The 27273-nt window shown below is 64.1% G+C and overlaps 4 protein-coding genes across 4 annotated transcripts; 1 reads left to right on the forward strand and 3 right to left on the reverse strand.

Moving 5' to 3' along the window:
- Nucleotides 1-112: 112 nt before the first annotated feature.
- Nucleotides 113-8874, forward strand: CHLRE_09g406200v5 (uncharacterized protein). The gene is made up of 16 exons (XM_043066169.1): nucleotides 113-591; nucleotides 1447-1579; nucleotides 1814-1920; nucleotides 2650-2728; nucleotides 3083-3159; nucleotides 3606-3716; nucleotides 4130-4271; nucleotides 4542-4597; nucleotides 4907-4999; nucleotides 5389-5487; nucleotides 5727-5831; nucleotides 6106-6171; nucleotides 6461-6527; nucleotides 6863-6924; nucleotides 7410-7521; nucleotides 8018-8874. Exons 1-16 carry the CDS (start codon nucleotides 388-390, stop codon nucleotides 8188-8190), a joined length of 1686 nt encoding a protein of 561 aa, XP_042921465.1. The 5' UTR covers nucleotides 113-387; the 3' UTR covers nucleotides 8191-8874.
- A 2-nt stretch (nucleotides 8875-8876) lies between these two features.
- On the reverse strand, nucleotides 8877-14082 carry CHLRE_09g406250v5 (uncharacterized protein). Its single transcript, XM_043066170.1, has 2 exons — nucleotides 9592-14082; nucleotides 8877-9382 (listed from the first exon to the last, which is right to left on the reverse strand). Exon 1 carries the CDS (start codon nucleotides 13832-13834, stop codon nucleotides 10250-10252), a length of 3585 nt encoding a protein of 1194 aa, XP_042921466.1. The 5' UTR covers nucleotides 13835-14082; the 3' UTR covers nucleotides 8877-9382; nucleotides 9592-10249.
- Nucleotides 14083-15086: 1004 nt separating this feature from the next.
- CHLRE_09g406300v5 (uncharacterized protein) lies at nucleotides 15087-21022 on the reverse strand. The gene is made up of 9 exons (XM_043066171.1): nucleotides 20691-21022; nucleotides 20387-20482; nucleotides 19523-19867; nucleotides 19133-19203; nucleotides 18241-18411; nucleotides 17500-17829; nucleotides 16766-17038; nucleotides 16313-16409; nucleotides 15087-15940 (listed from the first exon to the last, which is right to left on the reverse strand). Exons 1-9 carry the CDS (start codon nucleotides 20992-20994, stop codon nucleotides 15747-15749), a joined length of 1881 nt encoding a protein of 626 aa, XP_042921467.1. The 5' UTR covers nucleotides 20995-21022; the 3' UTR covers nucleotides 15087-15746.
- Nucleotides 21023-21146: 124 nt separating this feature from the next.
- Nucleotides 21147-25862, reverse strand: CHLRE_09g406350v5 (uncharacterized protein). The gene is made up of 8 exons (XM_043066172.1): nucleotides 25422-25862; nucleotides 25053-25105; nucleotides 24726-24786; nucleotides 24231-24310; nucleotides 23925-24060; nucleotides 23441-23526; nucleotides 22868-22987; nucleotides 21147-22371 (listed from the first exon to the last, which is right to left on the reverse strand). The coding sequence occupies exons 1-8, from the start codon at nucleotides 25540-25542 to the stop codon at nucleotides 21550-21552; spliced, it is 1479 nt and encodes a 492-aa protein (XP_042921468.1). The 5' UTR covers nucleotides 25543-25862; the 3' UTR covers nucleotides 21147-21549.
- Between the last annotated feature and the right edge of the window lie 1411 nt (nucleotides 25863-27273).

Here is a 27273-nt window from a genome sequence, read left to right on the forward strand (position 1 = left end):
CAGCGCGTGTGCCCCCGGCACGCCGGGTAGTCCATCCCCCGCCACTATGTCCGAACCCCGCGCAATCTGTGAAATACTCCGCTACCGTGCTCATTTTCTGCTCCGTTTGCATGTCTAAGAGACTTTTGCTTGCACACCAGCGTGGACTTGTTGGGTAGGACTCGCACGCGGATTACAACAGACTGTGCCACCACCATCGCTAAGCATAGGCATATGCAACCATTTCATTATTGCAGCCATGTGCAACGGACAGGGCCAAAACCGGGCAACCACAATTGCGCGAGTGCATGGGCATTTCTTTCGAAATAAGCGGGCCCAGATTGTAGCATTACTTGATTTGTATTTAACTTAGCTTTCATACTGCTAATTATTTGGCAGGTGGCAAGTATGTCGACCTTGCTTGCACGGGGCCCTGCGCCCGCAGGCGCTGCCACGACTCGGTCTAGCGCCTCGCTTCGCGCTTGCCGCGGACCTGCTCCGTTCCGCTCTCACTTTCAAAGCGTCGTCGCGAGCGCTGCGCCGGCTGCCCAGGATGCCCCGGCGCCCGAGAAGCCTCAGAAGCAGCAAAAGCAGCAGCAACAGAAGAAGCAGGTGAGGAACGGTGTATTGAGAATATGGAATTACGTAGAAAGGCAATCGGCTCAGTGGTCGGGGAGGGGTACAGTGGGCGAGTTGGGGTTTGTGCCACACGCACGTCCACGGGTGGACTGTTGTTGGCACAGCCAGCATCGGTGTTGCAAGGTTTGGCACAGGAGTCCAATCATGCAAGATGTACCGTGTCGCAAGTGCATGAGCGAGCAACACGCGAGAACCGCGGGCCTGCCATAGGACGCCGCCGTTGACTGTTGGTGGGGTCGAGGACGTGGGTGGAGGGTGCTGGGTTTTAGGGTTTCAGCCGACAGACGGGGCGCGCCCTTGGCTAATCGGAACGGGGCGGGGGTGGCGGACACGTGCAACCGCGTGTGGCTGGGGGGGTGTGCGGGTGCGGGTGCGGGCTGCCGGTCCTAACTCCTAACTCCACACCCAAATCAGCCGCGACCCACTTGGGCGTGTTGCTGGCACGGTGTGTGGCGGGCAGCGCCTTAGGTCGCCCGAATGGTGATGGTGGTGATGGCTTGCCTCCCCCACCCCCATGTTGTACCGGGCGCTGAGGCGGGCGCAGGGCAAGGGCACGGCAGGGGCAGGGGCGGGGCTTGGGGGAATCACAGTACCGTACAGCACCCATGCAGTACGGCAGGAAGGGGAGTGGGACCTAGCCCCAGCCTCTCACCCCACCACAAACCTCTCACCGGCAAAGCATGTGCCAGCCCGCTTGCTTGCAATCCTTCTCACCCCAACCACCAACCCACGCACGCGCACGCGCAAACGCACACGCACACTCACCCTGACAACCTGCCCCGCGCATCCGGCCGGCCGGACACGCACACTCGCGCGCAATGCGTGCAGGGCGGCGGCGGCGGGGGTGGCGGCGGCGGCAAGGCAGCTGAGGCGGCTGTGACGCCCCGCTCGGAGGACTTCTCCAAGTGGTACCTGGACGTGGTGGCTAAGGCCGAGCTGGCGGACTACGGCCCCGTGAGAGGTGGGGAACAGGGGGGGATGGGGGGTGGGGGCGGCTCGCCGCCTCTACCGTGACAGTCCCTGCGCATCCGTGCCCCGCATTCCGCTGCCCGCTTACCCACCCTCCGCCTCCCCCACCGCCTGCCCCCTGTGCCTCCCTGCCTTCCTCCCTCCTCCCCTCCCTCCCTCCTCCCCTCTCTCCCTCCCACCCAACCTCCCCCGCTGCCTCCCCCTCCCCCTGGCCCCCCCCCGCCAGGCACCATGGTCATCCGGCCCTACGGCTACTCCATCTGGGAGTCGGTGCAGGGCGTGCTGGACGCGCGCTTCAAGGAGCTGGGGGTGCAGAACGCCTACTTCCCACAGGTGCGTGTGTGTGTGTGTGTGTGTGTGTATGGGGGGGAGATGTGTGTCTGTGTGTGCGTGTGTTAAAGAGCACAAGGAAAACATGTGTGCGTGTGTGTGTGTATGGGGGGGGTTACATGCATTAAGTTTATGAAGTGAAGTCGTAGCCAGGTACAAAGGTACACAGTACGAAAGGGGGGGAGGTGGCGGAGAAAGGGAAGGGTGTATGCGTGTTTGGAGGAGGGAGGGGGAGGGCGGCGGAGGGCGGGGGAGGTTGGTTTGTCCCAAGGGGGATGGCGGCTAGGGGGAACAGTGCGGGGGTGGTGGTAGGAGGAGGGTAGGTTGTATGCCCGAGCCCAACAAACGGGTCCCAACACCATGAGGGGAATCGGGGGAATGGGAGCGATGGGAGGGGAGGGAGGAAGGAAGGCTCCAGGCATGACCAGGTGTGATGCGGGTGGGCTGGAGGACAAGCCGGTGGGTGGGTTGCAACTCTTGCAAGGCAAGCTCGGGTGATGCTGTGCAGGCCGTGAGAGTGTGTGTTTCCAGGGCGTGTTTCGCAATGCCTGAAGGCGCCGCCCCCGTGCCTGCTCCCCGCCCCGCCCCACCCCCCCACCCCCTGTGCCACAATCTGCTCACCCTGCCAACACCCCGCTTGACCCCATCCGCACTTCATACTCGTGGTTTCAACTACTCAGTTCTCCGCATGACCGGCTACGCCCCCCTGCCTGCCCCCCTCCTCTCCTCCAGCTCATCCCCTACTCCTTCATTACTAAGGAGGCGGAGCACGTGGAGGGCTTTGCGCCCGAGCTGGCGCTGGTGACCAAGGGTGGGTGGGTGGGTGCAGGAGGAGGGTGCAGGAAGAGGGGGCATGAAGAGGGGGCTGGGAGGGGGTGCGTGTAGGGTGGATGCGGGCTGCTCAGGGGAAGAAGGGCGGGACTCGGAGGGCTGTGCACTGTCTCGCGCCCCCAGCACTGCAAGTGCATGCCGCATACCACTGCTCGTCGCCCGCCTTTTCCTCCTCCTTTGCAATCCCCGCTCTACAACTTCACTTCTATTCAGTCATGGATGTGCCCCCCCCCGCTTTTCCAAACATCCCTGCAACCCCCCCCCCCCCCCCAAAAGAAAACATTGCCACCCCCCACACACGCACACACACACACACACACACACACTCACACAGGCGGCGGCAAGGACCTGGAGGAGCCTCTGGTGGTGCGGCCCACCAGTGAGACCATCATCAACCACATGTTCGCACAGGTGAGGAGTGGGTGAGGGGGAAGAGGGGGTGAGGGGGGAGAGGACCGGGGTGAGGACCGGGGTGAGGACCGGGGAGAGGGGGCCAGGAGGGGAATGGGGAGAGGGGGCCAGGAGGGGAATGGGGAGAGGCCCCCAGGAGGGGGCAGGGGCCGATGGGGAAATGGGAATGGGATTGGGGTGGCGAGGAATGGGCGGCGGGTTGGCGTCAGCACCCCCAACACGGCCACAGCCATCGCCTGCCCAATGTTCATGGACTCAAGCTCTCACTCTCCACCCCGTGATTCCTTAACGATTGGGACCTATTTCGCTGGGCTCGGGCACATAACCCCATCCCACCTCTCCGCCGCCCCCTGTACTGCGTTCCCAAACATTCTTGCAACCCCCCCCCCCCCAATAACAAGTATGTACCGGTATATGCGTGTATGCCGATGCCCTTGTAAGCGCAGTGGGTTCAGTCGTACCGCGACCTGCCTCTGCTGATCAACCAGTGGTGCAACGTGCACCGGTGGGAGATGCGCACCCGCCCCTTCGTGCGCACACTGGAGTTCCTGTGGCAGGTGGGTGCGCAGGGTGTGTGTGGGGTGTGTGTGTGTGGGTGGGTGGGTGTAGGGTGCGTGTAGGTTGGGTGTGGGTGGGTGTGGTGGGTAGGGTAGGTAGGGTTAGGTTGCGGAGACAGGATGGGGGTTGTAAGGATGTGGGGGTGTGGGGGTGTGGGGCGGCTGTGGCAGGAAGGCACCACCCGCCGCCTGACCGCCCCTGACACCGCACCGCATGTATACCAATATGCCATCCAACACACACACACACACACACACACACACACACACACACACACACACACACACACACACACACACACACACACACACACACACACACACACACACACGCGCGCGCGCGCGCACGCACCCACGCGCACCCACGCTCACCCACACACACACGCCCCTCAACCCCCGCCCCCGCCCCACAGGAGGGCCACACGGCGCACGCCACTGCGGAGGAGGCGGAGGCGGAGGCGCGCGCCATGATCGACGTGTACACCCACTTCGCCACACATACCGCCGCCATGCCCGTGGTGCCAGGCCGCAAGTCCCGCATCGAGTCCTTCGCGGGTGGGAGGAGGGGCCGGGATGGGGGGGGGGCGATCAAGTGTATGCGTGGGGGGGGGCAACACGGTGCGACGGCGGAGTGTGCGATCAGTGCGCCCGTGCACTTGCACGTGTGTTGGGGTGTGTTGCCATGTCCTGTGGGGCGTGCGCATTGACAGCTCGCCCCTGTCACTCTGGGCCTGGAACTGACCAAGCGCCCCCCCCCCAAACACCACACACATACACGCTCTCACATGCACACACACACACACACACACACGCACACACACGCAGGCGCCAACTGCACCTACACCATTGAGGCCATGATGGGCGACAAGCGCGCGCTGCAGGTGCGGGGCAGCGGGACAAGGAGCCAGAACCCGGGGGCTGTGGCTGTGTGTGTGGCGGTGTGTGGGTCTAGGGCCACCTCTCTGTCTGCTACGTGTGTGCTCAGCAAAGCGCTCATGTGTTTGTGTGTACACGTGCACGTGCGCGACCATGTGCATGCCATGCGCATACAGGGCCCAGCGTGTTCCGGTCCCTCGTGCTCCCTTTCTCACACACACACAATACACGCGCGCCCCCTGCCTCTCCCCCCTCTCTCCCCACTCCCCCATGTAACCCCCTCCCCTCCCCACCCACGCCTTCCCACCTCCCAGGCCGGCACGTCGCACAACCTGGGCACCAACTTCGCCAAGGCCTTCAACACGCAGTACCTGGACAAGGAGGGCAAGAGGCAGCTGGTGCACCAGGTCAGGGGGGGTGAGGGGTTGGGGGGGAGTTAGGAGGGGACGGCAGTGTGTGTGTGTGTGTGTGTGTGTGTGTGTGTGTGTGTGTTAGAGAGCACAAGGGAAGAGACACGCGTGTGTGTGGGGATGGGGGGGGGGGCGCGGGGCAGTGCCTGTTCGAGTATGGGTTGCAGGCAGGGGCAGGGGCAGAGGTGCCAGGCACTTGGGAGCAACAATCATGTGGCCGTGTAGCCATGTGGCAAACGCAGACAGGCAGTGCCCCTGCCCCTGCCGCTGCTTACTCGCCTCCGTACCCCTCCCATTATGTACACCACCTCGCACCCGCCCCCCACCTGTACACCAATTCTCATCCAATCTCACTTCATCTCATGCATTTGTGTGTGTTTGATCAGACGTCCTGGGGCGTGTCCACCCGCATCATCGGCGGCGTGATCATGACGCACGGCGACGACAAGGGCCTGCGCCTGCCGCCGCGCCTGGCGCCCATCCAGGTGAGGGGAGGGGGGCTGTGGGGGAGGTTGTGGGGGTTGGGAGGGGGGTTGTAGGGTTGGGAGGGGAGGTTGTGGGGGTTGGGAGGGGAGGTTGTGGGGGCTGCGGGGTCTGGGGGCTTTGGGGTAGTGAGTTAGGGGTCGGGGTTGGGATTCCCTCTCCATCCCTCGCGCCTCCTCACACCTCCTGCTCCCCACATCCCCCGCTCGGCCCAACACACACGCACACGTTCACGCCCCAGGTGGTCATCATCCCCATTGTGAAGAAGGAGGAGGACCGCGTGCCGGTCAATGAGGCGGCGGCGCGGCTGGCGGCAGCGGCCAAGGCGGCAGGCATCCGCGTCAAGGTGGGGGCGAGGCGGTTGCGGTTGCGGCGGTTGCGGTTGCGGCGAGGGCGGGACGTGGGAGATGCGAGATGGGGGTGGATGGGGGGCGGGGAATACGGCGGGGAGGGCTTAAGGGCGCGGGGCATGGTTGGGCGGGGGCCGGCTTGTCATGCGGAGGGAGGGGTTGCCGCGGGCGGTGCTATGAAGGGTTGCCTGTGTTGATTCGTTACATGTGCGGTGCAACCCTTAAGAACCAACCGCTCAACCGCCCCAACCGCCTGACTGCCGTACGCAGGTGGACATGGACGAGCGCCAGACGCCCGGCTGGAAGTACAACCACTGGGAGATGCGTGGCGTGCCGGTGAGGCGGACTGTGTGTGTGTGGGGGGGGGGGATTGGGTGGGTGGGGGGCGAGGGCCTGTGCAGCGATACGGCAAAGCGATACCGTAAACTGTGTGTGCTGTCCATTGATTTCAGTTCGGGAGGAGTAGGGTTTTGAGGCGTGCTGCCTCCTCAATGCCCCTGTCCCATGGCGAGTATCTCCCATCCTTTCCATCGCACATGTCATCTCTTGCCCCTGCCCCCGTCTGCTGCAACAACCTGTCAACATCATCAACCCCCCGGTGTGTTTGTGTGTGCGACTGCCTCAGGTGCGTGTGGAGGTGGGGCCCAAGGACGTGCAGAGCGGCACCTGCGTCACTGCCCGCCGCGATATGGGTGAGCAGCGGGAGGCGGGGCGAGGAGGATGACGCTTTGGGGGGGCGGGGGGGGGGGTTGCAAGGATGTTTGGAAAAGCGGTACAGGGGGGTGGGTGCAAATACGGGGGATCTAGGCGGGGGCTGAGGCCGCAAGTAACGTGGGCCGATTGAGTGAGAAAATGAAGGTGGCTGCCAGGGAGTGGGCGCGGACCCAGCAGCAGATGAAACTTGGCAGGGCCCTTCAACAAATTCCTCTTTCCGTCACCGTGCTTGCCGAACCTGACGACCTTGGTGCAATCACCTGCTTACCGCACTTCCTGGCCCTGACCCCGCCTTCACTGCACACGCGCGCAGGCAAGGAGGGCAAGCAGATGGGCGTGCCCATGGAGGCAGCCGCATTCACGGCGCACGTGCAGGTGGGGAGCGGGACCGGGGCTGGTAGCGGGCGCGGGCACTGGCGCAAGCGCGGGAGCGGGCACGGACGCGGGCACGGGCTGCGGGAGTGCACTTCCACCTTGTGATCTTCTACAAAAAAACAACACGCCTGGCCCCAAACCTGCTCTTCTCTCCCCCTAACGACTTCGTCTGCAGTCTTCAGTGCATCCTGTACCGCTATTCCAAACATCCTTGCGACCATCCACAGCACTTGCAACTCCCCACGTTGTAGCTGGTTTGGTTTAGCTTGGGCTGGTATTTACAACCCCGCACACACGCCCCCCCCCCCCCACACACACACACACCCCACACACACGCCCCCCCCCGGACGCTGGACTCCGCGGACATCGATAACGACTACTACCGTGTACCTTTGTACCTGGCTACGACTTCGCTTCGTAAACTTAATGCGTGTAACCCCCCCCCCCACACACACACACACACACACACACGCCCCCCCCCCCAGGGCCTGCTGGACACCATCCAGGAGGGGCTGCTGGCGCAGGCGCGCGCCTTCCGCGACGACAACATCGTGGACGTCACCAGCTACGAACAGCTCAAGGCGGCGGTGGCGGAGGGTGAGCGGATGGGGCGGAGGAGCGGGTGGAGGGCTGGGGCTGCCAGGGGGGGCGCTGGGGGGCGGGCTGGGAGTGGGTGGGCGGTTGAGTGTACGGTTGGGTGTACGGTTGGGTGGGCAGTTGGGTGGGTGGCTGGGTGGACGGTTGGGTGGGCGGTCTGTGCAAGTGCAACGTACTGGAGGGGCGGGTTGCGTACCATACGCAGCACGGACGAAGGAGACGGAGGAGGGCTGGAAGAGGCTGGGAGGCGGCGGGCTACACGAGGGGGGGCGTGGAGGGTGGGTTTGGCAGGGCACACGCAATGGCGGGCTGCACGTGTACGGCGTACCTGCACGCCACGAAGCTGCCGCGACCCGCAGCCAACGCCCTACCCACGCATCACTTCCACGCGACCTCCAACAATGTCGTAAACACCGCAGCCTGCCGAACACCCTGCCCCCTGCCTTGCCTCCTCCTCCTCCTGCTCCCTGCTCCTCCTCCCTTTTGCTCCTCCCAGGCAAGTGGGCTCGCGGCGGCTGGTCCGGCAGCGACGACGACGAGCGGCGCATCAAGGAGGAGACGCAGGCCACCCTGCGCTGCTTCCCCTTCGAGCAGCCCGCCGGCCCCCACACCTGCTTCATGACCGGGCAGGCCGCGGCCGAGGTCGCCATCTTTGCGAAGTCCTACTAATAGGAGAAGGGGAGAGCAGGGCACGGCTGAGGCAGCGCACGGCCGAGGAGGGAAGAAGGGCAGAGCAGATCGGAGCAGAGCAGAGCAGAGAGGGTGCTAGGAGATGCGGGGATGAGAAATCGTGTGCTACGTTGTGTGGTGTGATGTTGTGGCTTGCGCGCACGCATGCGCGCACACGCACGGGTGCCATAGAGTTGTGTTGAGAGGGCACGGCGGCGCTCTCACGGTCAGTGAGTGGGCTGTGCCGGCGGCGTTTGGTCAGCGGGTTCCTGTGAAGGTGGGAGGCTTGCAGCAGTACGGTGAGGGCAAGCAGGCATGGTGGCCCCGGGGGTGCGGTGCGGTGCTCATGCGGGTTTGAAGTTTGAAGGCAGGGGTGCGTTGGGGCTTTTGCCCTGCAGGCCGCTGCTGCAGTGTTTGGCGGCGGTGCCGGGCGGCGGTGCGGGTGACGTGGGTGGATGCACGCGCTGTTGACGGCTTGAACGGCTGGCTTGAATGGTTGGCTTAAACGGCTGGCATGAACGGCTGGCTTGAATGGCTGGCTTGAATGGTCGGCTTGGATGGCGGCGTGCTTATGGTGGTGCCGTGGTGGGCAGTAACCCTACCGCTACGCAGTACCCCGGCTTGCCCCTCCCCCCTCAGGCGCTTGCGCCTGAGCCCAGTGTAACTGTGTAAGGTGGCCAGCAACAGAGTCGCTAAGGTTACAAGAAGTCCTCCAACAAGTGCGCCCTGAATATGCAGCAACAGCCAGGAGGCGCGTGCAGTTTGCCATCCGCCGGCAATGCCACCTTGATGCCACCATGTGCCTGTGCCTGAGAGCACCCGCCCCCGCAATGCCACCATGCACTTAGCATGTCCCACCTAGCCACTCGCAGCACCCGGCAGCTTGGTCTCGCCGCCGCCCCCCACGGCCCCACACCTGCGTGCGTGCATGCGGGGCATGTGCATATAAATTCACCGGTGCTGACAGCAATGCGGCGGTGATGTGCAGTGTGTACGTGAGCCCCCTAAGCGGGTCCCCGCGCACACGTCATTTGGAAGCCTGCGCGCGCAGCAAATGCATCGTCCACCGGCGCGCGCAGCCGATGCAATGTCCACGCACGCGTCCTCGCCCAGCGCACCAGTGTATCATGCACATAGCCCGCTCGCTCAGTTAGTTCGGTCACGCGCAGTACCCCGCTTAGCCTGCCCGGGTCTGCATGAGGTTTTCAGGGGTGCGTACATGAACCGCGCCCCTTGCTGCCGTGCCTTGCTGCCGTGCCTTGCTGCCTTGCCTTGCTGCCTTGCTTGACTGCCTTGCTGTACTGCCCTTGCATTTGCTGCCTTATGCCGCCGCGGCACCCTCCGCACCCCTCCCCAGCATGCCGCCGCCTGTTGCCGCCTCGGCCCGAACATGCTGTTTACCTGTACGGCATTCCCTTGTTCCAGAACCATACAGAACCATAGCAGCACTGTAACACTCAGCCAGACAACCCATCCGACTGGCCCATTCGGTGGTCAAAGATCTTGGCCCTCTGCCCCCGCGCCTAACCTGTGATGAACCGTTGTAGTGCCACGACGCTGCGACATAACATATGTACAACTATGCCCTTACACCTTGCATTGCCACTACACAAGAGAACACCGAGCTTTCACCGTACCAACGAGAAACGCACGGATGCAACACACGTCTGAATCTCGATCGCTCTTCCTGCCTGTGTGCCGCCAGAGTTGCCCAAACCTCCCACACTTTCCTCGAGCACATTGCGCTACACCGCATACGTCTACCGGTGCGCGCATGAATAAATGCTGCTAGACTTCTGTCAAGTTGAGTTCCATGTCAGGGGCACTGTCTGTCCTTGTTGACTTGAATCCATTCCCAACATACCCGTTGGCCACGTCGCGCCACTACACCACAGTATGATTCTGGCGCATGGTTGACAGGACACACGATCGGAAGTCATTGCATGCACACACACGACACTGACACCCACAAACATGCTGTCCAAGCAAATGCACGTCCCCCCCTACACGGGCTTCGTTTTGTTGTTTTCGGCACACCCCATCTCCCTATAACTTGGGTCTACCGGCCCTGCGTCTGCACCTGCGCCTTGCTGCATGCCTCCCGGTGCCCGCCCTGCTGCTGCCAGTGCGCCAGCTGGCACGCGCCGCAGCAGTACCACACCGCCTTGCATCGAGCGCACGTCTTGCCGCCGCCGGCTGGGAAGAGCGCGCTGGGCCCATCCGTGTTGGCGCAGACGGGATTGCCGCACAGGACCACGCCCCGCTCGCTGCCCGCCTCAGCTGTAGCCGCCGCTGTCGACGCAGCTCCAGCGGTGCTACTGCCAGCCGTGGTGCCGCCTGCTACTGCTGTCGCAACCGGGACCGGCAGGCGGCGCAGGCGTGCCTGCACCTCAGCTGGGGACATCAGCTCCTCCGCCGCGGTGTAATCCACGTCGGCCACCAGAGCCGCCGCCTGCAGCTCCCTCCAGCCGTTCGGCTGCGGCCTTGCGGCTGCAGGCCTTTCGATTTCCACTCCGCCGACACCCGGCGCGGGCGACGGCTCCTCAACGGCTGCGGCCACGAAATCGAAGAGCTCCGGCAGTGGCCGTCCAGGCCAAGTGCCCTCCTCCCGTTGGACACGCTCCACCAACGCGCGGGCTCTTGACACCACAGCTGCGGCACTGATGCCGCTACTGCCGTTGCCGCCGCTGCTGCTACTGCCCTCATATGCTTCTGCAGCCGCTACAGCCGCACGGATGAGCATTCCAGGGTCCCAGGCCCCGACGGCAATTAGCAACATCGCCAACCAGTATTCGTCAGGGCATCGGTTTGAATTGTCGATATGCCGCAGCAGCGCCGCGAGGAAGCCCTCAGCGTCAAGCTCCTGGCTGTGAAGGAAGGCCCGCCACGAATCCGCCGCCTGGGCAGCTGGAATGATGCAGCAGCAGCTGCCGCTGGCGCTGTTGAAAGTGCCGCTATTGCCGCCGAAGCTGGGGCTGCTGCTGTCTGCGCCGTCCACACCGCCGGCAGCACCAGCTGCATGCTGCTGCGCCCGCAGCGCGTGTAGGATGGCAGCCGAGAGATGCCTTGCCGCCACGTCGTGCATGTACTGCTCCAAACCCTCCCTGGCCAGGAACAGGATCTGCGGCAGCCACTGCCACGCGCATAGGCTCATCAGCAGCCGCTGCTGCTCCGCTGCCGGCGAGTAGGCACTGGGCCGCCGGCATGGGCCGCCCGCAGCCCCCACGGCAGCTGTCTTCGGTTCCTGCGCTTGCTCCTCTTGCAGCAGCTGCCCCTGCTCCAGCGCCTGCGCCTGCGATTCTGGTGTCCCCAGAGCACCTCCGTCTGGTGCATGTACCTTGAAGACTTGTATCTGCGCATACACGGACTGCGCCAGCAAGGTAGCAAGGCGCCCGGCCAATCCGACAAGCCCCTTCCCCCAAATGCATGCACCTGCCTCACTGCCATCTGCGCCGGCGGTATGTGTGCCCGGCGCCGATGCAGCTAAGCTGGTGGCCCCGCCATCCCGATTGGTGCTGCTGCCGGTTGTGTCACCGCCGCGGCTGCTACTGCCGCCACTGGTGCCGCTGCTACTGCGGCCCCCGGCCGCGGCAGCCTGTGAGAGGTGGCCGTGGCGCAGCCGCCGCACCGCCGCTGTCAGGGTGGCGACCAGCGATGCCACCTGCGCCGCCGGCGCATGCGCTAGCACCAGCGGCCACATGCCAGAGTCCACAAGTAAGGGCCACAGCAATCGATCGGAGCTACCGCCCGTTGCGTAAGCCTCCGGCCACTCCTCCTGCGGCTTCCGCAGCAACGCCTCGAGGCGCGGTAGCAGCCCTGCCGCCAGCGCGCACCGCAGGCTGAAGCTGGGAGTCAACGCGCGCTCCGCCGGATGTGGCGTTGCCGCCACGGCAGCCGGTGCTGCGTATGCTGCTGGGGACGCTGATACCAGTGCTACAGCCGTGGTGCTGCTGCGCGGACCCTCCTCCAGCTGCAGCCGCAGTAGCAGCCCGCCTTCTGCAGCCACCACGTACATGAACCTTGTGACCCCCAGCTCGCACAGCAGCACCCGCCACATGCCCGCCAGCCGCGCCGCCGCCTGCCGCGGCCGCAGCTTGCACATCAACCGCACCAACAACGATACCAGCATCCGCATGCTGTCAATTGTGTTGCGGTCCTGCAGATCCACGTTTGTGTTTCTGACAGCGCACATCGCGTCAACAGCGCCAAACAACACATCATACGTGTTGACGGCATATGTGCGTTCCACCGCTGCAGCCTCGGGCCCCGCGGATCGCGATGGTGCCTGCAGCCGTGCGGAAGCTGTGGCGGCCCCTGCTGCCGGTCCTGTTGCCGCCGTCCCTGCTGTTGAGCCAGGTGTGCAGGGCCCTTGCTGCTGCTGCTCCTGAGCACCAGTGTGTGCGCCTGCGCCCGTGTCGGCGCCCGCCGCGTCGGCAACCAACCGCAGTGGAGGTGTGAGCGCGAGACGGAAGGGGCAATCCCGCGCGCTTAGTGCCAGAGCAAAGGCGGCGGGGACGATGTATGTGTATGTGTTCTGCGTGACGAGAGTGAGTGGCACAGCTGGCCTGACCAGCGCCCGACAGATCGCGACGGCATCCCCCGCTGCCTCTGGCCGCCACCGCTGCGGCGCCCGGCTGCATCTAGCAGCAGGCGCAGCCGTCGTTGCCGCCGCCGCTCCCGTCGCCGCCGCCGCAGCTGGCCCCGCCGCGCCGTGCCCCGAGCCCAAAGCCTGCGCTGCCCGATCCTGCGCGGCAGCTTGCCCGGCTGCTGCTGCGCTGCCTGCGGCGCTTCCCTCCCGCAAGGTTGCCTCCACCACCCGCGTCATCCAGACCGCACACGCCTGCAGGCAGCGGCCGCCCAACAGCTGCCGCACTACCTCCAGCTCAGTGACCTGTGTAAGGAACAGTCGCTGGGCAGGCGCGCCGCCGCCCACGGTCTCCGGCTGCCACTGCGGAGTCTCCTGCTGCTCGTAATCCTTCTCTTGTTCAATCCCATGCATAAGGAAGTTAATGCACGACCCCACGCTGGAAGCGCACGTGAGCAGCGATCCCCAGTTGGCGTCCATGTTGGTCAATGCCCCCGTCACGGTCGCAGCTGCAGCACTCAGCAGCGCTGCCGACATGTGCTCGAAGAGCTGGGTGCGGAGAAGGGCAGCGCGCAGCTCGAATAAGGCGTCGTGGCACGACAGCAGCATACGCAGCATAGCCGACGCGGCATCTATGACCAGAAGCTGGGCACGTATGTTAACAGTGGCCCGCTGCTTCGCGGCCATAGCTGCGCGTGTGGCGCCGCGGCCTGTGCCTGAGCCGCCGCTGCCGCCGCTGCCGCCGCCGCTGCCGTTGCTGCCGTCACCATCGGCGCTCCCGCTAGCCACACGCGCCAGAAGCCGGGCATGTAGGCTGAGAGTGTCTGCCCTAATGAAAGCTAGCGCCAGCAGCTTACGCTCCTCTGTCTGCATCAGGTTGAAGAGGGTGGCTGTCAAGTTGTACGTGCCAGCTAACACATCCATGGCGTCCACGCGCTCGTAGTCCAGCTCCAGCGCCCGAGCAGCCCAGCCGTGCGCGCCGACTAGAGACACAAGCAGGCGGCAATGCGAGCCCACCGCGGCTTTCCAGTCGGCTGGCGTCAAGGCGCCAGCTTGCATTTGCAAGAAAGCCGTCACGTGGGCGCCGATGGCTCGACTCCTCTCACGCAGACTCGCAAAGTACTCTAGGGTCTCAATAATTCTATTGATACGGCTGCTGTGTGCCGCGCTGCCTTGCCCATGATCTCCAGAGTTGCGACCGCGCATTTTGGAGGAAGTTGTCAGGAATGTGGGTACCGCATGCAGAGTAAGATAAGTGATTATGTACTGCGCGGCAAGGCAGGGCAGCGGCAAGGATCCCGCTCCACTCTTCAGTCAGAATTGTTCCAGCAGCGCTGCGCCGTGCTGCGCTGTCCCAAAATCCAGGGTTTTGTAACAGCTACTTGACGAAGGCAGCAGCGAGGCCCCCCTGGACTGCGACTGGGCTGCCAAGTGCGGCCGCTTCAGCCGAAGCTTCCCGTACCCCACCATGCCCCGACGGCAACCGCGCCACACGCGCACATAGTTGCGCCCGCCTTCTGCACTACTTTTCATAACGCTGCGCCTGGTCCCCTGACGCTGGAATCGAGCCGCTAGCCAGCCCAATAACCGCAGCTAAGCCGCTACCTATGCGGCAGTCCCCCCTCTAAATGTCACCTAGACGGCCCTCAGCCCCTCACACACCCGCGCTAGATACCTACACCGAGGATCCACGATGGCCGGACTCAACCGCAACACTGCGAAGTCTTTAAACCGCAAAAGTTCTGGGGGCTTGCAGGGATTCCCGCTCGCGGCATGTCGCGTGCGAGGAAGAGGATACACGCGGAGTGCGAAGTCCAGCCCAGTACGGCGCATGGGGACGATCGATCCTAGGAAGGCGTTTAACTGTTAAGCGGTTTCATGGGCAGTGCCATGGGGTTTGGAGTGCGGATGTAAGAGCCAGTGCACCGGGCGGGTATCGGGCTCGATCAGTTGCGGAAAGGCCCGCTGAAGGCCCGAGGTGCTACACCGCTCTGCAATGCATGGGCCAGGGGCCAATCCACGTGTGGCCGCTGGAACAGGCTGGGAGCTGTGGGAGTCAGTGGGAGCTGTGGGAGTCAGTGGGAGCTGTGGGAGTCAGTGGGAGCTGTGGGAGTCAGTGGGAGCTGTGGGAGTCAGTGGGAGCTGTGGGAGTCAGTGGGAGCTGTGGGAGTCAGTGGGAGCTGTGGGAGCCAGTGGGAGCTGTGGGAGTCAGTGGGAGCTGTGGGAGTCAGTGGGAGTGCGCCCAACGTCGTCTGGAAAACGGCTGCTGTAACCCTTGCTGGCGGCCATGCACGCTCGTGTTCTCCTTTCACAGTTTCCATTATGCTAGGAGACTGCATGTTACCCTGTCCCATCGCATCCTCTCACTAATCTTGCGTTGCCCCCTCTGGATGTTTCATACAAACCGTTCAGGGAAGTGCTCACGAGCATTGCTCGACCGTCGTCCTCAGCGCAATCAACGCCCTTCACTCCAAAGTCTGATGTGGGCAGCTGTTTTTTTTGTGTCGTCCGTAGGGAGTAGAACCCCCTGGAACCCCCTAGGTCGGCTGCCACACCCGTCACCCGCCGCCGCCATACCGCCGCGCACACGTGTGCCTGCAAATGGCTGCGTCCATACCTCCCGCGCGGCCTCGCCATACGCCTGTCACATCTGCTGCCAGCTCCGTTACCAGCAAGTGCACCAGTGCCGTTCGTTCCCGTGGCAGTGCCGTGCCAGCGACCAACACCAGACCGTGCCGGTGGCAGAAGCACGCTGCCCCATGCATCATTGCCACCCCTCGCCACCGAATTCCACAACATCAACCATATATATGGTGCGCCGAACTTTGTGCCGCCGGCGGCCCAGCCTATCCGTTCCAATAATGCGAAATGCAGCCCAATCTCTCCCATCTATTCACTAGCCAGCACTTCGCCATCTATACCGTACCCATCCTGGTTCTGGGTATTCCATTGCATCCGCGCATCATCATTATCACTCCCCCTGCAGCAGTACCGTGTTGATCAGGTCCGCAAACGCCAGCAGTGCGCTCACGGTGCCCTGCGGCCAGTTCTCAGCCGTCAGCCGCTGCAGCCCACCGCCACCGCCGCCGCTGCTGCCGCCGCCGCCCGCCTCCTGCTCCACCTCTGCGAATGCGCGCAGGGCCACGTCCACCTCCGGCAGGCTCCCTGCGTCAGGTGGATAGGTGGTGTTTGTGTGTGTGTGTGTGTGTGTGTGTGTGTGTGTGTGTGTATGTGTGTGTGTGTGTGTGTGTGTGTACACGCACGTCATGCACGCAGCGAGCCATGGTAGGATGGTGCGTGGTGGCTGGTCGCGTTCGTTGGCGGTAGGCCGCGTTAGTTGATCGGTACGCCAACAGCTGGAGAGCACGGCACGCACGTCACGTGGCGTGGATCCTCTCGCTCCACTCCTACAACACGCGCTGACGCGCAGCATACGTGCAACTAGCTACGTACATAAACCCGCACAGGCCCATGCTCCCTTCCTTGTACGGCACCTGCTGTCGCGCATGCACCGCGTACGACTACACACGTACGCACCTGTAATCTCCGTGCGCCTGCCGTTCGAGTCCAGCACCTGCAGCACACTCAGCCGCACCACAGCCTGTCCGCCGCCACCATCGCCGCCGCCGCCGGGCTGCGCAATACATTTGCGGGGAGCGATACAATCAATCCGCAGAGCATGAATACGGTACGTACGTGTGGAGCACGACACACAAACGGACGCATCCACCCGTTGTCAAGACTTCAATATATCTAGCAGGCGCTCAAGCAGATCAGGTCAGGACGGGGCGCCTGGCACTTCATTCCCTGTTGTTCCCGCCAAGGTGTGTGGGCCGCTGGCTGGCTGGGTCACACGCCCGCACACTCCCTCACTCACTCCGTTGACACACACACGCCAAGCTCGTCACCCACCCACCCACCCACCCACCCACCCACCCACCCACCCACCCACCCACCCACCCACCCACCCACCCACCCACCCACACCCACCAGCTCGATGCGCCCCTCGTACACCCGCTTGCTCTTGATGCGCACGTACTCCAACACCCGGTGCTTGGGCAGTAGCTGCTGCAGCTGCCCGCCCCGCCCGCCGCCGCCGCGGCCGCCGCCGCCTCCATGCCCGCCGCCGCCACCGCCTCCACGCCCCCCGCCGCCGGCGCTGCTGCTGCTGCTGCTGTCTAGCAGGGGCTGCAGTCCCAGGCGGTTCACTGCGTCCACCACACACTCGGCGGTCTCGTGGGCGTCCGCGTCCGCCAGCAGGCCCTGCAGCAGGGGCAGGCAGGCAGGAGGGGAGGGGAGGGGAGGGGAGGGGAAGGAGGTTAGGAGGGGCAGGAGGGGAGGGAAGGGGCAGGAAGGGGGGGGGGAGGAGGGGCAGGGGGGTGAGGGGCAGGCCGGTAGGTAAGGAGGGAAGGGGGCCAGCAGGTGCCCGAGCGAGCCCAACGAAATAGGGGGTGAGGGCGAGCGGCGGCAGCTAGCAAGACTGCTTACTTGTCGCTGTATGCATGACCATACGGTATATACCGCCGGTACCAAACCTGCTGTGCGTAGTCACTAGCTAGTCAGCTTGCTTGCCTGCGATGCCTCCTCATCCCACCCCACCCAACCCCACCCCATGCCTCAAATACCCAACAACTTCAACCCCCCACACCCACACCCTCACCCGCACAAGCTCACACACCCAGCCAGCCACCCACCCGCACCTTCGTTCCGTACCACCCACCCACCTGGTTCTCGCGGTACTGCGCCAGCAGCTTGAGCCGCACGTCCAGCTGCCGCGGCCCGCCCAGCGCCGACGTGAAATGGCACTTGGCGCCGCCCGCCTTGAACTTACGCAGCGTTGCGCCGCCGCCGCCGCCGCCGCCAGCAGCGCCGCCAGCAGCACTGCCGCCGTAACCGCCGCCGCCGTAACCGCCATAGTTACCACCGCCGCCGTACCAACTACCGCCGCCGTACCAACTACTGCCGCTGTAACCGTAACCGCGGCCGCCTGTCAGCTCCCGCGGCACCAGGTCTGGGCTAAGGTCCATTGCGATGGAGTAGCGCACGTTGATCTCCTGAGGGGGGGAGGAAGCAAGGGAGAGCGAGGAGGTAGGTAGGTGTGGGGTGGGATGGGAGGAAGATGGGTGCGAGATGAAAAGGCTGGGCAGCAGTGCGGGGCGGAGGCGTGCCAAGACAGTTGGGTCAATTGAACTGGTGGGTCGTTTCGTTCCCTCCCCAACAAGTACCCGCACGTGCGGGCGGGTGCAACCACACAGGCCCACACCTGGTACTGATGGGCACGCACATTGCGTGCCAACCCCCGAGCTCATACCCGGCCTCCCGCGCCTTCCATACATCCCACTCGCACACACGCACGTACGGTATAGCCAGGAGGGTCAGTTGCAAAGTCAAGGCGCGGCAGGTGTCACTGATATGTCTATCTGCCCATGCTGACACAAAACACAGCCATCCCCCCACCCACGCACCTGGTTGATCACGTGCGCGGACGCGCGGCTCTTGGTGTCCACCAGTTGGAACCTGAAGGGCTCCGGGCGCGCGGGCGAGCACAGCGCCGCCACCAGCCGCGGCGCGGTGTCGCCGGGGACACAGTTGCTGAAGAAGGAGTGGTAACCGCTGTGGCGACCGGAGGACACGCCCTGCGCGTGCGCCATCATACATTCATGCGGTAGGTGGAGGTTGAAGGTTGCGGTGGAGGGGATGGAGGTGGAGGGAACGTGGGTGGAGGGGAGGTGGAGGGGAGGTGGGTGGAGGGGGCTTGCCGTGTTTAGGGGTCATCTGACGTGGAGGGTGCGTGTGTGTGTGTGTGTGTGTGTGTGTGTGTGTGTGTGTGTGTGTGTGTGTGTGTGTGTGTGTGTGTGTGTGTGTGTGTGTGTGTGTGCGTGTGTGGGTGGGCGAGGGCGGCAGGCCGGTTGTCAATGGATGCAGTGGCAGCACTTAGTTGCAGGGGCAGGGGCAGCAGCCGCCTGTCAGCCCCGCCCGGGGCCCAGCTAGCCCTTTCCATGGCGGTAATCCACGCTGCAGCACGACCCGCACCCGCACCCGCACCCGCACGCACCCGCACCCGCACCCCGCACCCGCACCCGCACCCGCACCCGCACCCGCACCCGCACCCGTACCCGCACCCGCACCCGCACCCGCACCCGCACCCGCACCCGCACCCGCACCCGCACCCGCACCCGCACCCGCACCCGCACCCGCACCCGCACCCGCACCTGCACCCGCACCCGCACCCGCACCCGCACCCGCACCTGCACCCGCACCCGCACTTTAAACACTCCATCTCAACCTAGCTAGCCATTGTCGTGAACTACCGTAGTTAGCCTAGCCAAGCTCTCCATCCATCCACCAGTAGCCCACCTCCAGGTCATGATGCTGCAGGGGGCCGCCGTCCAGTCGGTGGCGCCCGGGGTCGCTGAACAGGTTCTTGCCTGCAGCAGCGGCAGCGGCAGGAGCAGCGGCAGCGGCAGGGCAGGCGGGGGGGGGGGGGTGTAAATACCAGCCCAAACTAAACACAAACCAACGAAAACGAGAGTGCAGGCAGAGGCGTTAGTTGCGAGCGATAATACTTATGGGTTGTGGGCCGAGGCGTGGATGGCTGCTGGGGTCCCGCCGATATGTAGCTGTAGGTGAAACAGCTAGCGGTCGCCTGTGGCTCACGCACCGTAACGACCGGGGCATGGATCCAAAGCCCTGGGCCACTACCCCAGACTACCACATAGTTACGGTATGGTCACGCTGGTCACGCACCCAGCGTGAAGCGCATCTTCAAGTTGTCAAAGCGCGGCGTGTGGGCCGCAGCCGCCGCCGCCGCCGCCAGTAGGCTCGCGCCCACGTCACGCAGCGTTGCCGGCGAGCCCTCCGAGTGGAAGGCGCGTCCAGCGCCGCCGCCGCCGCCGCCGCCAGGCCCTTCGCCGCCGCCGCCGCCGCCGCCGCCGCCGCCGCCACGGCCCAGAGTCAGTCCACCCAGGCGGTCTGTGATGGCGTCTGCGGAAGTGCCGGCAGTAGCAGGAGCGGCGGCGGCGGCGGCGGCGGCACCAAATGGAGTCAGCTCGTACAGGACGTCCTGCTTGCCGCCAATCCTCGCGACCTCATCTGAAAAATCAAAGATAATGATGTGGTCAAACACATGCTGGACATTTCGGTTATTGTGATGCGACTGAATGAAGCGGACTGTTTGTCTGTCTGCGACTCTGCGTGGGTGGGTGCAGCATGTGCGGCACAGCGGCAAACCAGCCGTGCCATGCCGTGCATACCATACCGTACGGCATACGGGAAAGTTCCCCATCATACGTACTTTCCCGCGGCGGCGTGCGTGGGTGCTGTGCACCTTTGTTGTTCGGAGTGTGTGTCCCTTCTTGCAATACGGTAATGTCGCATTCATTATCATTAAATTATCCCCTCACCCGCAGCCAGCCAGCCATGCGCTACGTTCCACGAGTACCCCGCCGCCTGCCACACACCGTGCCGCACACGCACGCACCCGCCGCCCCACCCTGCACCCAACCAAGTTAGCATCTGTCATCATAAGGCGCCCCCGCGCCCCCGTGCCTCCGCGCCCCAGCCCACCAGCTACGATATCATCAATGATAGATTAGAGACGGCTGACCGCACCTGTGCGCTGCCGGAACAGCACACGCGGCTGCGGGCCGAAGCTCTGCTTGCGCAGGATGTAATCCACAGCCGTTGGCTTGGAGTACGCCGGGGCACCTGCCAGCAGGCAGCCGCGCACAGCGCACGTGGCCACAAAGGGGGGGGGGGGCGAGACAGTGATTAATTAGCGGGAAGCCGACGCGAGAGACCGAGAGTGATGTGGACGCAGCACCGCCGCCGGTCGCGTCGGGTGGGCCACATCGCAAAGTAAGGGACATGGCAATGGTGGCATCAGCTCGCGCCCACCCGTGCGGCAGAAACGCACCGAGGCGCTTGATGCTGTCGAATTGATGCATGAGCAGCTCCACGCCGATATCCAACACCTCCTGGGAAGTCGCGCGCACCGTGACGCCATCATCATCAACCTCAAACATCGCGCCCCCCGACTGCCGGTTCAGCCACTTGACATTGGAGCCCCCACTGCGGCCCACAACGTCGCTAGGGCGAAGGCCTTCGGGCAGTTCTACTCGCTCGCTGAAGGGCAGGTTGGAGTTGCGCGGCGCGAAGGGGCCGCTGCCTCGCCCCCGACCTCGTCCGTAACCTTGGCCGGCGCGTCCGTGATAAGACATTTGTCCTGTCGTGAGAGCATAAAGTAGCACCTCTATATATAAATGCGTAAGTGAACCAGTATTCCTTTAACAGCAAGTCGTGCGAGCGCGATTGCGCGGGGCACCCGTCACCCGTGTAAACCGCTGTCACGGGTCCTAGCTGAGATGGGGACTAGGATCTGGATCTCAGTTGCGGGCTTCATCACTTCCCATACGCAGTTACACCGTTTAACATACACATATGCGCGCAAAGGTATTCACATACAAACGCATAGTCGCATCAGACACACGTCGGCGGAAGTTGCCCTGTTGCTTTCGATACGCGCCTCCCGCGGTGCTCGTGCAAGCCAATACGGTAGACCATGATGCCTTGGTGCCATCCGCCCCACCTGGCCACCAGTTGGCGCGACTAGCATCCTGGCATAGCCACCCTTCCGGAAACCAATATCATACTTCAGTACTAATCTCAACCACACGTCACCCTCACCCACAGCGCCGCCCTCGCTGCACCCATACCACCTCGCTCAGCCCCACACCTCGCCCGCATGCCCAACGACAACGCATGACCCGCGCCTGTCACGCGCCCCGCGCACCATCAACCGCCTCCAACGACTGCAGCTGCAGCGGCTGTAGCGGCTGCAGCGGCTGCAGCTGCAATGACTGCGGCGACGGGCCGCCCTCCACATCAAACGACGCCCGCCGCGCTCCCTCTCCGCTGGGGGCCTCCTGCCGCAGCTCCTCAAGCCGCCGGCCCACCACTGCGGCGCCGCCGAAGCCGCCGCCGCCAAAGCCGCCGCCGCCGCCGCTGCTGCCGCCGCCGAGACGCATGATGCCGTCTGCCGCCGCCAGCAACCCCAACCGCTCCTCCTCCGCCCCCGACACAATGCGCTGGTACCGGAACGGCGACCCCGCCCCTCCCCCTCCTCCCCCTCCTCCTCCTCCCCCTCCTCCGCCGCCTCCACCCCCGGTGCCTCCGCCTCCGCCCCCGCTCCCGCCACCAACCACCACCACGCCCATCCCACCCCCTCCCTCCCCTCCCTCCCCTCCCTCCCCACCTCTCCCCTCCCCATCTCCCCCACCTCCCCCACTCGGGTGCTTGTGCGTCTGCCCCGTGGCTGCGTACAACCCCAGCCCCGCCACCTCCAGCACCAAACTCAGCACGAACCAGCCCTCTGTGCCGCCAAACCCCCCGAAAAACGCGACCCGCGCCGCCGCCGCCCACACGTCTGACGTCAGCAGCGACAGGTTCAGCACCGTGGCGCCGCCCCACAGCAGTACGCGTGGCAGCAGCAGCGCAAAGGTGTAGAGCGCCAGTGAGAAGCCGAGCAACGGTGCGGCGGTGGCCCACGGGTCTGTCCAGTCGGCGGCGGCCCAGGCGCGCCGCTCCAGCACCAGCGCCTTTGGGGGGGGGGGAGGGCGGCGGGGAAGTGGGTAGAGGGTGGGTTGGGAAGATGGGGGTGGGAAGGTGGAGGTGGGAGGATGGAGGTGGGAAGGTGGAGGTGGGAGGATGGAGGTGGGAAGATGGAGGTGGGAAGATGCAGGTGGGAAGATGCAGGTGGGAAGATGGAGGTGGGAAGATGCAGGTGGGAAGCCTCGGCCCCCTCCCATAAGGATTATCGCTTGCAACTAATGCCTCTGCCTGTGCTCCGCCAGTTTGACTTTTGTTGTTGTGTGTGGTTACAAGTGACGTGGTTTGGTTCAGTTTGGGCCGGCATTTACAACCCGGCCCGCTCCCTCATCCCTCCCTTTTCCTCCTCCTTCGCCCCATCCCTCCCCTCCCTCACCCTCGACACTTGAGGCCTAGTTTGTTGAGCACGGGCACATAACCCCTTCCCCTCCCTTCCTCCCTCCCCCTCTCCCCTCCCTGCCCCCTCCCCCTCCGGCCCCGCCGCACCTGCACGCCGCCAATGGCCGCGCCGAAGCCGCCCACCGCCGCCAGCAGCTCCGTCACGGGCGTGTCACCCAGCAGCAGCCGCTCCTGAGCCACGTTGGATACGGCGTACAGCACAGCGCCCTGCGGCGTTTGGAAGGGGGGCATTTGGGGGAGGGGGGCGTGTGTGTTCGTGTGGGTTTGTGGATTTGTGGGTTTGTGGGTTTGTGGGTTTGGATGGGATGGGATGGGATGGGATGAGAGAGATGGTGCGTTGTTGCGTTGCGTGCATGTTGTGAGTGTGGGCGGATAGGGGCGCGCTTGAACAACAGGAGGTGGTCCCCCACCCCGCTTGCCTGTCCCCTTTCGTGCTCTCTCACAACCCCGCCCCGACCTGCTACGAAACCGCCCCCAAAACCCCCCAACCCCAAACTCCCCACCCCAACTCCCCGCCCCGCCCCCCCCCCTTCACCCCTGACGTCATCCCTTCACCCCTTCAACCCCCAACCAACCCCTTCATTCCCCTCCGCTAGTTAGTGTGGGCTGATAATTGCAAACCCCACCCCCTCCACCCACCCCGCCCTCCACCCCGCCCACCATGAGCACCAGTGCATCCCCCAGCACCGGGTTGGGTCCGCCCGTGGCGCTACCGCCGTCGGTGGCCACAAGCACCGCCAGACCGCCTGCGCGTAAGAGGTGCGGCGGGGGGAGGGGAGGGGAGGGAAAGAGGCACGGGAGGGAGGGCGGGCAGGGGAGGAGCGTGGGGTTTAGCAGCATGTGATTTACAGGCACACACACATGCACACAACCCATGTCACTCGCTCCAGATTAGACTCTGAACCACATTGTATCACCCTGCATCCACCAGCTGACCGCCCGCACACCCCCGCCCCCATACTCCCTTGACCGCCCCGCCCCCCTCGGTTCGCCACGCCCGCCACATTTCCGTCCCACCCCAACCTCCTCCACCACCACCCCTCCCAACAACCGCCACGACCCTCCCAGCCCCGACCCCCAACCACCACCAACTCCCAACAACCGCCAACCGTTCCAACCGTCCCAACCGCTCCAACTGCCTCACCGATGCACAGCAGCGCGCCGCCGTAGTGGCCGGGCAGATACCTCGCCGCCAGCGCTGTCACGCTGAGGACCATGACGGCAGGGATGGTGAAGCAGTCGAGGAGCGTGACGGAGGTAACGCTGGTGTACTGGTAGGCCTGTTGGCAGGGAAGGGGATGGGGGGCACGAGTGGGGGGTTATACTCATGATTAAGAAGATGGCGGGGGCGGGGCGTTTTTCCTTGTGCTCTGTATCCACAATGCCCACACCGACATTCGCCAACCCAAAACACACACGCACACACACGCGGGCCGTGCCTCTCCCCCACCTTGGTCACCAGGAAGTTGGCCTCCACGTCCAGCGCCGCCAGCAGCAGGTACAGGTGCCAGCGGTTGGTCAGACGGGGGCCTGTGTGTGCGGGGCGCAGGGGCGGGCGTGTGTGTTGAATAGCACAAGGACAGAGTATGCAGGTGCAGGTGCGTGTGTGTGTGTGTGTGTGTGTGTGTGTGTGTGTGTGTGTGTGTGTGTGTGTGTGTGTGTGTGTGTGTGTGTGTGTGTGTGTGTGTGTGTGTGTGTGTGTGTGCGTGTGTGTGTGTGTGTGTGTGTGCGGGGTGGGGGTGGGGGTGGGAGGGGTGCGAGCATACTGGAGGTTAGGTGAAGACCGGGCCCCCCGTGCCACGGGCTACGCCTGCCCTTGGTTATGGGTTCTGTTGGGATTGGGCTAAAACTAACCCCCAATACCCACCCCATCCCACCCCACCCCATCCCACCCCGCCCCGCCTTTCCAGCTGACCCCCACCCCCACCCGCCCACTGGTCCTCACCCCGCTTCCACAGGTGGTAGCCGCCGCACGTAAGGCCCAGGAGCAGGTAGTTGAAAAACGCCTGCAAGAGGTGTTTGGGATGGGGTTGGTTCAGAGTCATTCCGCGAGTTCATGCTGATTTGTGTCAACTGTCAAGAGCATCGGAGCAAACTACGTCGGCTCTCGCATTCGCTGTTCAGTCAAGAACGCTGTGCCAACCTAAGCATATACGTAACGTTCGTGGCTTTGGTTACAAATTTGGTTGCAAACTCGGTTGGGGATTTAACTGTGGATTCGTTTGCAGGACCCGGGGCAGGGGAAGGCGCGGGCGGCTCAGACCGCACGCGCCTGGGTGGTGGGCATGTCCACGCCGCGTGCCGCCAGCAGGCCTGAGGTGGTGCCTGTGCGGGTTTGGATGGCGGAGGGGGGAATGGAGGGGGAGTGGAGGGGCAGTGAAGGGTGAAAGGAAGGGGAGTGAAGGGGGGATGGAAGGGGAGTGGAGGGGAAGGGAGGGATGAGGGGATGCAGCTGGCCACACACCCTGACACCCGGGCCAGAGTTAAGATGCTGGGAGCAGCTGGGAGCCGGCTAGGGTTCACTGCTGTGTGGGCGGTTGTTCTTCACCTCTACATCGCATTTCTGCACACATCTAGGGCTGGTGGAAACATAGCAAGGCCACCACTACCCCACTCCAGTCCAAGCCCCGTTGGCACCTACCCATGACGCACAGCAGCAACGATAGCACTTGTGCCAAAAGGATTGCCCGCACGAGCGGCGCCTCCAACGCTCGCTGGGCTCGCGCGAGGAAGCCATGCCCAGCCGTCGCTTTGACACGCATGGAGCCTGCTTGCCGCGTAGCCATCAAGAGACCTCCCCAAGACTGACTGCAGTTATTTTTGTTGAGGGAGTCCGTCACTCTACTAGAATTGCGTCGCGGCGCCCGTCGTGGCGCCCGCACGCAGGCGAGCGCCTGCCGGTGAGCTCGAACGGCGCTAGGCCGGGCAGCCGGCTTCATACATATTGTAACGAAAGTTACAAGAAAATATTTAGGTGTATCTGGCTGTCGAAATACGGTAAATGACCTGGCAGGGACCTGCACGCCGGCGTCTACGCGTCCACTGCGTGCGTATGTCAGCTTTGAATTTTCAATCATGTGTAAGAATTCCCTTCCATACATTGCGGCCTCCGAGTCGCACGTGTCAAACCCTGGATGGGGCGAGGGGTTCGCCAGCGCGCAGCCAGACCTGGCGCCTTGCGTAACGGTTGCGGTGTTCAGGCACTCCTTATTACTCACAGCGCGGTCACTGCTGTGATGACATGTTTCAACCATCCATCCAAGCACCCTCAAGTACAGCAGGTGAGCAGGTGGGAGTCACTGGGGATGGGACAGCAGGATTCGCGCGTGGATGACAAGGAGCCTGAGACCGCAAGCGTCTACCTCACCTCCCGGACATACATAGCCGGGGTCGGTTCGTACAGGCACGGCCCGCCGTAATGTGTCCAGCCACGTCCCGCTGTCAAGCACACTCACAGCGGCCAGCACAGGACAACCAAAACAGCAGCAGGACATCTCTAGCCACAACACTCCTCACTGCTGCGGCCTACCACACACTGTGCGGTGCTATGCTTGCCAGCAACGACCGCTAACCAGACATCGCGGTCGGCCTCAACCTGCGCGCCGGCGCCGCTACCCTCTTGGGCGACGCCGCGCTGTCCTCCGCAACGTGGCCTTGCTCGCCCCCTCCGCTATGCACATGCGCACCGTGACTGCTGGGCCCAGGCCCTGCGCCGCGGCCGGGCCCCGCACCGCTGCCGCTGCTGCTGCTGGCGGGACCAGGCCCTCCATCACCACCGCCGCCGCCACGCACCGCGGCGCAGGGTCCCAGGCCGCGCTCTACCAAGCAGCACCGCAGGGGTCGTATCTTGTTTTCAGGGCAATGTCTAGGCTCAGACAAAAACGGTTGGGTGGCCGCCGTCTTTTGTCTGGGCACATGGAGGTTTGGGGGCTTCTCCATAGGAATTCGGACAAAACCCGCCCCAAAACCGGGCCAACAATGTCTTGCCTCCAGGGGGGGGGTAGGAAACAAAGTGCCAGACCCCATGCCCCGAAATCCCCCCGGACCCCCCTTGAGGGGACGACCGACCCCCCGACGGACAAAACCTTGTTGATTAGGGGTTAAAACCCCTCCAATTTATACCAAAGTGGTGTCAATCGACTCCGCTTGACGAGCACTATCACTCCGTGCCAACAGCGGTCCTGTTCTGAGAGTTCGGTCACCGGCGGGATCCTATCCATGGAAATCCCCTCGACCCAGACCACCCCGCGCTCAACTCTCTGCCGCGTGACGAATGGACAATGTGCATCGGCAGCCTTGTTAGACGTGAACTCGGGCGCACCAGCGCTTCAGAGCCAAGCTGTGTCAGTGCGCATGTGTTGAATGTGGAGACATGTCCCGACATGTCCACGCCCGGACGCGCAACGTAGCCCTCCCACGCGTTGTTTGTGCTTATTACGTCATAACATGCACATATGAGCCTCGTACTGATGCGTTTGGCCCCTAGTTCTGCT

Source organism: Chlamydomonas reinhardtii, chromosome 9 (assembly GCF_000002595.2).
Source record: "Chlamydomonas reinhardtii strain CC-503 cw92 mt+ chromosome 9, whole genome shotgun sequence".
Classification (NCBI taxonomy): domain Eukaryota; kingdom Viridiplantae; phylum Chlorophyta; class Chlorophyceae; order Chlamydomonadales; family Chlamydomonadaceae; genus Chlamydomonas; species Chlamydomonas reinhardtii.